Below are 12767 nucleotides of genomic sequence, written 5' to 3'. Positions count from 1 at the left end.
TTCACATATTTGTCTGCCGTTTGTATATCTTCGAAGAAATATCTGTTCAAATCCTTTGCCCCTTTTTTACACCATGTTTACTTTTGAGAGAGGGAGAGAGAGAGAGAGAGAGCAAGCGCACATGGGGGAGGGGCAGAGAGAGAGGGGGACAGAAGTATCCGAAGCAGGCTCCACAGCAAGCCCGAGGCGAGGCTCCAACTCACGAACTGTGAGATCATGACCTGAGTCAAAGTCAGATGCTCACCTGACTGAGCCACCCAGGTGCCTTTGCCCATTTTTTACATACAGGTATTTGATTTTGTTGTTGTTATAGGAGTTCTTCATGTATATTTTTTTAAGTTTATTTAGTTATTTATTTTGAGAGAGAGGGAGTGTGAGTGGGGGAGGATTAGAGAAAGGGGGAGAACCTCAAGCAGGCTTCGCGCTATCAGCACAGAGCCCATGTGGGGCTCAAACTCATGAAACCGTGAGGTCATGAACTGAGCGGAAACCAAGAGTCAGACAGGCGCCCCTTCAATATATTCTTTTTTTTTTTTTTTTTTAACGTTTATTTATTTTTGAGACAGAGAGAGACAGAGCATGAACAGGGGAGGGGCAGAGAGAGACACTGAATCTGAAACGGGCTCCAGGCTCTGAGCTGTCAGCACAGAGCCCGACACGGGGCTCAAACTCACAGACCGTGAGATCATGACCTGAGCCAAAGTCGGACGCTCAACCGACTGAGCCACCCAGGCACCCCAATATATTCTTGATATTAACCCCCTTACCAGATCTGTGATTTGCAAACATTTTCTCCCATCCCTTAGGGCAACCTGTCTTTTGACTCTGTTGATTGTGTCCTTTGAAGAACAGAAGTTTGATGCAGTCCTGTTTGTCTGCTGTTGGCTTTGGTTCCCTGTGCTTTTAGTGTCCTGTGCAAGGAGTCATTACCAAATCCGATGTCATGAAGCTTTTCCCCTACGTTTGCTTCTGGGAGTTTTATGGTTTGGCTTCTTCCTTCTTTTCTTTATCACGGAATAGCCTTCCATTGTACGAATGTGCCGCAGTTCATCTGTTCACCTGTTGAGGGACCTGTTGATTGCTTCCATTTTTTTTTTGCAATTTTTAAAAGTGCCGTGAACGTTTATACCGGCATACGTTCTTAACTCATTCGGATAAATTCTTAGGAGTGTAATCGCTGGATCATACAGTTAAGAGTTATCTGTAGCTTTGTAAGAAACTGCCAGACTGCCTTCTAAAGTGGTTATTACGTTTGCATTCCCATCAGCAATGAGTAAGAGTTTCTGTTGCTCCCTAATCTCTCCAGCATTTGGTGTTGTCATTTTGTAAAAAAAAAAATCTAGCTATTCTAATAGGTGTGTGGTGGTAACTTGTTTTAGTTTGTAATTCCCTAATGAGACATGATGTGAAACAGGTTTTCCTGTATTCATTGTTCATCATGTGTATCTTTTCTGATGAGGTGTTTGTTTAGGTCTTTTGCCCATTTGTTCATTTGGGTTATTTTCTTATTTTTAAATAGAATCTTACTTTTTTTAATTTTTCTAATGTTTTAAGTGTTGTGTATTTGGGATTCAAGTCCTCTCTCAGATAGGTGCTTTGCAGGTAGTTTCAGCCTGTGGCTTGTCTTTCCTTTTTCTTAACAGTGCCTCTATAGACCAGAAGTTTATGATTTTAATGAAATCCAGTTTTTTGTTTTTTTGGTCACGTTGTATAGATGCAACACCAACACTTTTGATATTGTATCTAAAAACTCATTGCCAAATCCAAAGTCACCTAGATTTTTCTCCTGTGTTATCTTCTAGAGCTTTTGTAAGTTTGCATTTCACATGTAGGTCTGTGATCCATTTTGAGTTGGTTTTTGTAAAAGATGTAAAGTTTGTGTCTAGATTCACCTTTTCACATGTGAATGTGCACTTGTCCCAGTGCTGTTTGTTGAAAAGACTGTCTTTTCTCAATTGTGTTGCCTTCAGTCCTTTGTCAGAAATCAGTTGACTGTATTTGTGTGTGTTTGGCTTTTGGCTTTGTCCAGCAAAGCCGAGGATGACAGCAGAAAGGATTACTCAAGACTCCGAGCAAGAGGTGAGAGGGAGGCTAGGGGAAGTCTTCCTGCACCCCTCCCAACTCCCCGGCTCCCACATTTATCAGGCATAACTATAGGGAAAACATTGTGCAGTGTGCCAGTGGCTGCGGGCAAAAAAAACAAAAACAAAAAACAAAAACAAGAAGAAACAAGACAACAAAAAAACAAGAAATCAGGCAAAAAAACACAACAACATGGCATTCCAAAGACTACAAAAGAGCAGATGCTGAAAGCAAGGTGGAGAATAAGATAAGATACCCCGTTGATAACAGGGTCTAGGGAATTCCCGAGCCCAGGCAGGACCCACCCCCTGTATACAGATTAACTAGATACACGTCTGCTGTTTTCAGCAAGGCCAGAAAGTACTGTTCTGCTTTGCAATGCATTCCCTTTAATCTCCTTAACCAGGACATAGCTATTTGATTCCCCACATTTGTGGGGGTCTGTTTCTGGGCCTTCCGTTCTGTTCCTTTGATCTATTTGTCTATCCTTCTGCCAGTACCACATTGTACAGGTGTTGAGTCTTCCTGTCCATGAACGTGGAATATTTTTCCGTTTATTTAATTCTTTGATTCCTTTCATTAGAGTTTTGTAGTATCCTTCCCATGAATCTGGTATGTATTTTGTTAGACGTATAGCTATGTGTCTCATATTTTTTGATGCTGATGTGAATGGTATTATGTTTTTAATTACAAATTCCAGTTTATTGCTGCTTCATTGTTTTTCAAAATATGAAAATATGAATCCATGCTGATTGAAACAAAGTGAAACTGTGCTAAGATGGAAAAAAAAGTAAAAGCTACTTACCCTCCGCCTTCCCCCTCCCCAGCACCCAGCCTTAATGCACAGCCCACACTGTTTAAGACCTTTCTCCTTGCTTAGCCAAGCTCGCAAAAGTTACAGGAATGTGGTCAGATATGGATTTTTGTTTATTTTTACCACAGCAGAATCACACCATGTATGTTATTCTGCACCTTCTTTGTAGTGTTTAATAGTTTGTCGTGGCCAAGGCGTTAAGTAGTCAGGGAATGCAGGTTCTACTCCTCTTCTCCAGTTCTTTATGCATGGATGTTTGTGGGCTTTTAAAGGGTTTTTTAATGTTTAGTTATTTATTTTGAGAGAGAGAGCGCACACGTGCACACGTGGTACACAGAGGGAGGAGCAGAGAGAGAGGGAGACAGAATTCCAAGCAGGCTCTAAAGTCAGTGCAGGGCCTGATGCGGGGCTTGATCTCATGACTGTGAGGTCATGACCCGAGCCGAAATCAAGAGTTGGACACTTAACTGACTGAGCCACCCAGGTGCCCCGCTATGCACGTACCTGTGTACACACAGGTCAATTATTCTACGGGAATAAAGTCCTTATTATAAGGGATGGTACTTTATTACAATACACGTACGTATCTTTTGATCTACTCGCATCTCCACCCTTAGGTAACCTGAGTCAGTAACTGTATGCTGAGTGATGGTTAGGATGTGTCAGCTCGCTGTCCTGGTTAGACACCGAGTTCTTTAAGTATAGAAATGACATCATCTTTTACACCTCTCTGGGCTGGGCTGGGTACAGGGCAAAACATTTGCCAGCTGGTAGCCTAGAATTTGGTTTAGTTTCTTTATCTATGAGGGGGTCGTGGTGATAGGACTGTTTCATAAGATGTTTGGAAGCACGGAGAGAGATCATGTGTGTTAGCGGGCCTGGTACATAGTAGGTGCTCAGGAAATGTGAATTCTCACTGAGTTCTCTATTGTGGGTGACTGGGGCAGGAAAGGGGACCTGCCCCCTGCAGTGAGAAGAAGGAACCAGGCTGGGGAGGTCTCCCCTGGTGCGTGATGCCAGCTCTGTGTACTAGGGTGTGGGACCATGACAGCCTGTGGGTGGAGGGGACATCTGGCCCCTGAGGACGCTGCCTGTCCTAAGTGTGCTCTATTTACTCCTCTCTGCTTTCCCAGGACAAGCAGCTGAGGATCTTCGACCCCAGAGCGAAGCCCGGGGCCTCCCAGGTGAGTTGTGTGGGCAGGGGGCTGGGTTGAGGCCCTAGTGGCTCCAACAGGTGCCGGCCAGGACAGGCTCTGCCTCTTGGCAGAGATTCTGCCACACCCCACGCCCCTGGCCAAGGCCTTGTGAGTGTGAAGGGGTCACCTGGGAGGTGGGCTCCTGCTGCTGGCAGCTCTTTCCGGGAGGCATGTTCTGAGTCCTGGGAGTACCTGGCTTTGATCACAGGGTGCGGTGCAGCCAGGCTGTCCACAGGCATTCAGTGGAGGCATCCTGTGGCTTTAGGAAGCTAATTTCAGAATCCAGCTTCCTCTCCTCCTTTGAGACCCCCATCCCCCCTACCTTTCCTGGCACAGTTGGCAGAAGCCAGCCTCAGAGGAGCCAGAAAGACACAGCTGCCCACCTCGTACCTGTCCAGTCTCACAGCCAGTGGACTCTCACTCTGCTCCTTTGGGTCTGTGGGATCTAGGCACTGAGCATGTTTGGTTTGTGTCTGTGATGGTGCTTGGGGTGCATGTGGCCCTTTGAGTGCTGAGCGGGGGTCTGGGTTCTGGGCTCATGCTATAGCCAGTGAGCCACTGGGGAATCATTCATTCATTCATACATTCATTCATTTGACATTGGCTCAGTGTCGAGCACGTGATGAAGGGGGCCTGTCATCTGGGCTATGGGAAGCCATTCGAGTTTTAAGCTGAAAGTGAGGTGAGCAGATTTACATTTTAAAAAAATACTTACTTATTTTTGAGACAGAGCATGCGCACACATAGGGGAGGGACGGGGGGTGGGGGGAGACGGAGGATCTGAAGCAGGCTCCACGCTGACAGCAGAGAGCCCCATGTGGGGTTCGAGCCTACGAACTGTGAGATCATGACCTGAGCCAAAGTCAGACGCTCAACTGACTGAGTGCACCCAGGTGCCCTGCTCAGATTTACATTAAAAAAATTTTTTTCTAGGGGCTCCTGGGTGGCTCAGTCGGTTGAGCGTCTGACCTTGGCTCAGGTCATGATTTCACGGTTCGTGGGTTAGAGCCCCACATCAGGCTCACTGCTGTCAGCCTGCCAGCTCAGAGCCCGCTTCGGATCCTCTGTCCCCCTCTCTCTGGCCCTCCCCCGCCTTGCACTCTCCCCCAAATAAATAAATATTAAAAAAGAAAAAGTATTTTTTAGAAGTTGAAGAGGCTTCTTTCCTGAGGAAGGTAAAGATCCGGGCCCTGCTGACAGCTCAGGGGAAGAGCTCCGCGGCAAAGCCCCGGGCCCATCACAGATACCCTTTCCCCATCCCTAGGACTTGTTCCCTACCAGGGGTAGAGGGCACTTTGTCAGCCTAAACCTGACCAGCAGTAGCCAGGGATGGCAGGCCTTTCCTCCCCCACCCCCACCCTACACACGGAATCCCCTTCAGGTAGGCCGTAGCAGCTTTTGGCCCCAGACGGCCCAGTCTGTTCCATTTCTGACTGGCTGAAGACCGGACGGAGGTCCCGTCCTGACAGGTGAGTCAAGCCAGGCAGGAGTGGTTTTAGCCCACTCCCCACTCCACTCCCCAGCGGCCCTGCTTCCCAGGGAAGTTGGCTTATGGTTTGTGGCCCTGTGGCTGGCAGGGCAGCAGAGTCTCAGAGCAGTGCAGGTATGATCAGGGGGCTTCGCTGGAGCTTTCTGTGCTCAGAAAGGGGGGTCCCAGGGCACTGTGCGTAGTACCCCCATTCCTGCCCTGACTGGGCATTGAAGGGCCAGCTCCCCCAGCCTGAACATTTTCTTCCTTCCCTGCCTCCTCCGCCAGCAAAGGGGGGTGGGGGACCATGATGGTGCCGAGGTGGAGACAGAGTGGCTGTGGTCCAAAGGGCTCCAAGTTTCTAGAAGAGGGGGGAGAGGATCTCGTTCTGGAGGAAGCCCCCCTGAATGGGGCTTCTGGGCCAGGGAGACCTGGGAAGAGCGTGGGTGGCTCCTGCCCCCTCGCAGCTGCTGGGCTGGTGCCTGTGCTCTGCCGCTGGTGCGCTGGTGCGGGGGCAGTAGGGCCTGGAACGCTGCCCTCCTCATGGCCCTGCCCCCCACTTCCGCCCAGGGCATCTGGCCCACACCTGGCTTCTATTAGGAAAACCGCTGCTGGCGGCCAGGGTCGGTGTGAGCTGAGGGGCCGGCTCAGGGGAGAGGCCTTTGGGGAGCTCCTTCTTTGGAGATCCTCCTTCCCCACTAGAAGGGGGGCTTTGTTGGGGGAGTCACGGGAGGATGCGCTGCCCTCCCTGCCCCGTTGGCTGTCACCGTAGCATGGAGGCTGGTGGGGAGCCCTGGGGGGGTCCATCTCCTGCTGCCTCTTTGGGCCCTGTGTGACCTGAGTTTGAGTCAGGGGATGCTTGGGCAGCTGTCTCCTGTTCACATCCCCTACTTCATTTCTAGATTCCATTTATGATCATTTATCATACTCCGGGCCCTTGGCACACACAGTCTTTTCTCACCCTCATGATTGCCCTGTAAAGTTGGCCCATTGGTCATTTCTGTCCCAGGGTCACAGCTGGGTGGCCCAGGCAGGCTCCGTCTGACACCAAAGCCTGTTCACGGTGCCAGAGCCCGGGGGGGGGGGGGGGGGGGGGGGAGGGGTGGGAGGGCAGGCCCTGAAGCCATGGGCATGCCAGGGAAGTAGCTTGCAGCAAAGCGAGTGTCCAGGGAGTTGTGAGGCTTCAGCACCCTCACCAGGGTTAGGACTGGCCTGGAGTGAGCCCTCTGACCTCTGGCGTGGCCTGGTGGCCCTGTGCCTTTTGTGTGCATCAGGCAGGTCCTGGGGCCAGCATCTGGAACCCAGGACTGAGCCTGGCCGGGAAGGAGAATAGGTGGGTGGTGGGGGTCTTACACCAGAGAAGGTCCCCTGGCCCTGAGGAAGGACCCCAGGAGCCCAGGGCTGCTCCTCCAGCTGCCCTGCCCCACGCAGGAAGTGTTGCCATGGTGACAGAGAGGTGGGATTTGGCCGTATGGCTGCTGGAATGCTGCTATGTGCCTGCTCCTGGTGCCCCTGTGCTGGCCAGTCAGCCCCTCCTGTTCTCTCCTTGGGGCCAGGTATGGGGGAAACACGAGGGGACTGTGGGGCTTCTCCCTAAGCAGGATGCCCTGCTGCCTCATCCCCTGTGGCTTGCAGGCTGGGAATTACCTCCTGCGGTTCCCCTCAGAGCCTCCTGGGACAGTGCTGGGGCTGCAGGGCTCGCAGGCTGCCTGGGGTCCAGCTACAGCCTCCCCCCTGCCCCGGAGAATGACAGTCTGGGGATCTGAGAGAGGGCTCCTCCTCCCTAGTCCCGCTGAGGTCAGGGAAGAAGAACTTGCCATTTCTGAAAATAAAAATTACTGTAGTAATCTGGAGATAGGGATGGAAGGGTGGGTGGCCACCCTTCTCCCGCCCATGGGGCTTCCTGTGGCCCCTGGGCACACAGAGCCAGGTGTGCCCACAGTGGGCACACTGGGCTCTGTCTAAGCTCTTACCTGGTCTCAGCTTCCTTGGTGCCTTCAGTGTTCTCAGAGACCAGTGCCCTGCTCAGAGACCGTCACCACCCTGTGGACATCCTGAGTCCCTTCTGGTCCCCGCTCTGCCTTCCAGCTGCTCAACTCTTCTCACCGCAGGTCCCTCTCACGCAGACCTAGAATAGTAACCTGGCCCACGGCGGGCAGGAGGCTCAGGTAGCTGACAGCTGTCTTGCTGGGTGACTGGATGCAGGTGGCTGCTTCTCCCTGAGCCTCTGGTTTCTCCATGTGTGAAATAGGAAGGTGGGAGACGGGCCAAGGTATGTTCCATCCCCAGCCTGTGCCTCTGACGCGCACGCCCTGCAGGCTCAAGGGCGCCCCTCTCTCCCTCGCCCCGTACCCCCTGCATCTTCACTGGCCTCTGCTCTCCCTGGCCCAGACTCTTCACAGGTGCCAGTTCCCCTGCCTGGTTCACACCTTCTGATCCTTCCCGTCTTATCTCTTATGTTACTTTAAAATCTGTTTTTTGGCGGGGGGGGGCGCCTGGGGGGCGCAGTCGGTTAAGCGTCCGACTTCAGCCAGGTCACAATCTCGCGGTCCGTGGGTTCGAGCCCCGCGTCGGGCTCTGGGCTGATGGCTCAGAGCCTGGAGCCTGTTTCCGATTCTGTGTCTCCCTCTCTCTCTGCCCCTCCCCCGTTCATGCTCTGTCTCTCTCTGTCCCAAAAATAAATAAAAAAACGTTGGGAAAAAAAAATTAAAATCTTTTTTTTTTTTTATAAGTTTATTTATTTTGAGAGAGTGCGAGAGTATGTGCGCGAGCAGGGGAGGGGCAGAGAGAGAGGGAGAGAAAGAATCCCAAGCAGGCTCCGCACCACCAGTGCAGAGCCTGACGCAGGGCTCAAACCCATGAACTATGAGATCACGATCTGAGCCAAGATCAAGAGTTGGACGCTCAACCAACTGAGCCACCCAGGCGCCCCATCTGTTACCATGTTTTTAAAAAACATGCCTATTGGATGTGTATCAGACACAGCCCTGAGTGTTCGCCAGTGTTGACACTTCCCACAACAGCCCTCCAAAGGAGGACCCAATACAGTGCTCAGTACTCTTTCTACAGTTGAGGAAACAGGCACAGAGACGTCGGGTAATTCATGCTGGGAAGACATGCTTAGTGTGGCCGGGCAGGTTTTCACCCAGGCAGTGACTCCAAAGCTTGTGCCCACAGCCTTCCCTTTGCTCCTTCCTGGCACTTACAACAACATGTAGTGACATAGGTATTTCTGTTTGGTTCGCCTCTATCTCCCGACTTGTATATGCTGTGAGTTTGGGGACCCTTTCTGTTTTGACCATGTCCCCAGCGCCCAGTGGAGTATGCAGTTTGAACACTCCACTCGTATTATGAAAGAACAAATGAATGAGCAGCCTGGTCTCCCCCATGTGACCATCCACCTGAGAACCAGCCAGCTCCTTGCATGGTACTTGGCCTGGGGAAGCCTCGAATGTCTGTCGAATGAATGGATGATGCATGATGCTTTGCCGGCCATCTGTTTTGCTGCTTACACGGGATATTTGCACACTGATGAGAGGGAGGGCCCATGTGACACTTCTCACCGACTCTGGGGTGTGAGGGCAAGGCTGATCTTGCCCTGGCCCCACAGCCCCCTCGTGTAGAGAGGGGTGTGGGGCCCTGGTTCTCAGGCACCAGCCCCGACTTCCTGTGCTGACTGCTGGGTGGGAAGGGAGCAGTGAGAAAAGCCCCTTAAACAACACGGGCGTTCCAGGGTCTCCCACGCTGGGGTCCGCCTCCGCAGGCTGGGGAGGGGGCGCTGGGCCAGCTCCTCCCAGGCCACCTCCCTTCTCTCATTCATTCCCAAGGAGATCGTGGGAAGCTTGGAGGAAGCTGGCCACAGTTTGGGGTGAGCTATTTTTGGTAACAGGGTCTTTGGTCTCAGGCTCCAGGGGCCGAGGTGACTGGGAGGGAGCTGTTTGCATTTCCTCTGGCCCCTTCTGCTCCTCCCTGCCTGGGCCCAGGAGACAGGGCTGCCTGGGGTGTGAACTTGCCTCTCCTCCCTGGGCCCAGGAAGCCTTCCTGCTGGCAGCTCCAGCACCACGGGAGGGCGAGGAGGAGCACTTCTGTGCGTTCTCCGCTCTCCAGGGACCATTCCCTAGAGCCTGGCATCAGGCCCTCTCCCCAGCCCCTGGCACTCAGGAGGCAGCTGGGATGCTTGCTATCCCTTGATCTGTAGTAGGCCGGCTCTTGCATGTAGTGTCATTTGGTGCTCAGACAGCTCTGGGAAGTAGGCAGCCCAGGCAACACGCCCCATTCACAAGTGAGAAAAATGAGGTTCTGAGAGAGCACAGGGGTCCCCAGAGGCTGGGGTTGGTGACCGGCAACTGAGTGCCTCCCAGTCTAGGAACCTGCAAGGACAAGGATGTGCTGCTGGCCTGGCACCGTCACTGTGGCAGGACAGCCCAGCAGTCCCCTTTGGAGGAGGGAGACTGAGCCCAAGCTTGGTGACCGGGTGGCCCTCTGGGTGCAGAGCTTTCCTCAGCCAAGGTGAGGCTGGGGTCCATCCTGTAGTGATACAGTCTTCCCTGTCCCCAGCTAGCCTCTTGGGGTCACCATCCTGGCCCTTCCTGCCCTCTGTAGGGCTCTCCGGCAGGTGTCCCCCCTGCAGGAGGACCTGGTGGCTCAGCACCATCTTTTGTGTCCTCCAGAGCACAGAGGCCCACAAGAACAGCAAGGATGGCTGGCTGGTGTGGACGGGCACCCAGGAGCACCTTGTGTCCAGTGGATTCAACCAGGTAGGGCTCCTCCCAGATGGGTGGGGTACCCACACCAAGAGGGTAGGAGTGAAGCCCAGGGGGAGGTGGGGGACGGCTAGCCAGCTCTAGGCTTGTCCATATACGGCCCTGTGTGCAGCTGGGTCTCAGAGCCCCAGGGGACCTCCAGCTGCTGAAAACTGGCAGATTCCATTTGCAATAGCTAAGCCTGACCCTGGGAACCGTGGCAGCCCCCCCCCCCCAGGGGACCAGAGTCCATGGAGGGAACCGCCCCTTGTCCCTTGTCACCTAAGGGTTCTTAAAGGGGCCGGACATGCAAACCCAAACCCTCCCTCCCTGCCATGACTCACCCCCCACCGCCACCCTCCAAGCTCTGCTCTGGGGCAGGTGCCCCTGTGTCAAGGCTGTTTCCTCAGGCATTGGGTTCCTGGGGATGGGCCCCTCTGAGCCCCTCTTGGCTCCCTCCCTGCAGATGCGTGAGCGTGAAGTGAAGCTCTGGGACACCCGGCACTTCTCCAGCGCCCTCACCTCCATCACCCTGGACACCTCACCCGGGTAGGAGCAGCTGGCATGTTGGGATGGATCGGTGGGGAGGGTCAAGGGCTAGATGGTGTCTTAAGTCCAGGTCTGTAATGGACACCATCGGGGAGGGTTCCAAATGTGCCCTGGCAAGGCCCCCTGCGGAGTGGAGGGGCCCAGTCCAGCTGGAACAGGCCTCACCTGGTTCAGGTCTTGTCAGTGAGGGGCTGAGCACCAAAGCGGTCACGGTGCCTGAGCTGGGCTGTGGGGTCGCCTGTTGACCCCATCTCACGTGGACCCTAGCCACAGAGTGGGCCCTTGGCCGTGCAGGCCTCAGCCTGAGGGCTCATGTCGGCGTGTTTTGGCATTTGGGGGAGGGACTGTGACCCGGCAGACACATGGGTGGGAGGCATGGACATGCCCTTGATTTTGCTGTGGCTGTTTTGGTGATGCCGAGGGTCGAAGAGACCAAAGCTTTGATAGGGTGGACGTGGTGGGGAGGTGGGGGGGGACATTCGGGCTGGCAGGCTTGCAGGCCTTATGGAAGCTCCTTAGCCCGGGCCACACGCCTGTCTCTGGTGGTTTTGGGGGGTGAGTGAGGGGGTGGGTGCGCCTGGGTGGCTTGGGACTGCATGTGCGCCTCATCTTTCCATCCTCATGGCAGTGTGTGCAGGAGGTTTGTGGGGTGCCGTGGGTCCAGGCCAAGCCAGTTCCGTGCACGGGGGCCTAGGCTCACTGTGGCTTAGGCACAGGAGGCTCTCAGAGATGATTGCCTGTCACAGTGAGGAAACAAGGCGTAGGAGAGTGGGGGACCAGTCTGGCTGGGGTAGGAGGAGGCAGGGGCCCGGTTCCCTTTTAGAAGCCTCAGCCCTGCTCTCCCATGACTCTTGGAGGGGCTTGCTGCTCCCCAGGCAGAGATCTGTGAAGGTCAGAGCCAGGAGAAAGTCTTGGTCCCTTGGCTATCTATCCAGCCCCTTCCTCTTCCACTCATGACTGGGGAGACTGAGTCACAGAAGGGGGTGGTGACCTGTCCAAGCTCCAGGTGTGGCATGGACGTGTTTGGGAGCGGGGAAGTCTGATGCCATAAGAACTCTTGCCAAGTCACCCCCCACCTGAGAGCTCCCAGGGAAGGGGTAACAGCGGCAGTGACCCTCCACTCCCACCCCCCTCTTAAAACCCAGGAAGAGGCTGGGGAGCTGGTGAGGCCCATTTTGCAGATGGGGAAGGCAAGGCTGAGTGAGATCCAGTGCCTTAGAACCACACAGTGCAAGGCCTCTTCCTACTCTGGGCCCTGGGGTCCTGGTGACTGCCCCCCTGCGCTGGAAGAATAAGAGCACCCAGGCCCTGAGGCTGCATTGGTATCTTAGCCCCCCATGCCTCCCCGGGCCAGATATCTCCTTCCCTACAGGGCTCCCCAGCAGGAGGGAGCTGGACCAGCCAGGAAAAGGGACCCAGCACTAGCCATCAAGTCCTCCTCCACCCACCACTTCCTGCCTTCTAGGCTCCACCCCTGGCTCCTGATGGGTCCCCCTCCCCGCAGAGCAGCCCCCGCCCCTCCCAGCATTGCCCTGGAGGAGTTAACGATGCCCAGACCCCACGGTGCCACTGGCCAAGGCTGACCCTGTAATTACAGCGGTTAAGAATAGCTTCGCAGGGCCAGCAAGGCCTGGAATTTCTCAAATCACTCCCAGATGGGTGGCCAGGCCAGTGTCCCGCCCCCTCCTTCCCCCCACTCCTGGCCCCTGCCCTGCCAGGCCACACCCTTGGCAGAGGAGTGGGGACTCTCCGGCCCTCCGTGAAGCTGGTGGACCAGGGTAGTGGTGGCACATGCCCTGCCCCCTCAGGCTCCCTGGAGGGTTAGGCCTGCTGAGTGACTGGGACGGAAGATGTCCAGGGTGTCAAATGTGGGGATAGCCGTGGATTTCCAGTATACCCGCCCTCCTCTCTCCCAC

General features: G+C 54.4%; 1 protein-coding gene across 2 annotated transcripts in view; it reads left to right on the top strand.

Moving 5' to 3' along the window:
* LOC115504352 (mitochondrial import inner membrane translocase subunit TIM16) overlaps nt 1-12767 on the top strand; it is a 66125-nt gene that overhangs the window by 17628 nt on the left and 35730 nt on the right. For both annotated transcript variants that reach the window (XM_030301282.1, XM_030301280.1), the window contains exons 7-9: nt 4030-4080; nt 10231-10317; nt 10769-10851. In XM_030301282.1, coding sequence (XP_030157142.1) covers nt 4030-4080; nt 10231-10317; nt 10769-10851 — 221 coding nt within the window. The remainder of the gene's footprint in view (nt 1-4029; nt 4081-10230; nt 10318-10768; nt 10852-12767) is intronic.

The sequence above is a fragment of the Lynx canadensis genome, chromosome E3 (genome assembly GCF_007474595.2).
Source record: "Lynx canadensis isolate LIC74 chromosome E3, mLynCan4.pri.v2, whole genome shotgun sequence".
Lineage (NCBI taxonomy): Eukaryota > Metazoa > Chordata > Mammalia > Carnivora > Felidae > Lynx > Lynx canadensis.
Note: the sequence above shows the minus strand (reverse complement) of the source record. Positions and strands in the feature narration are given on the sequence as shown.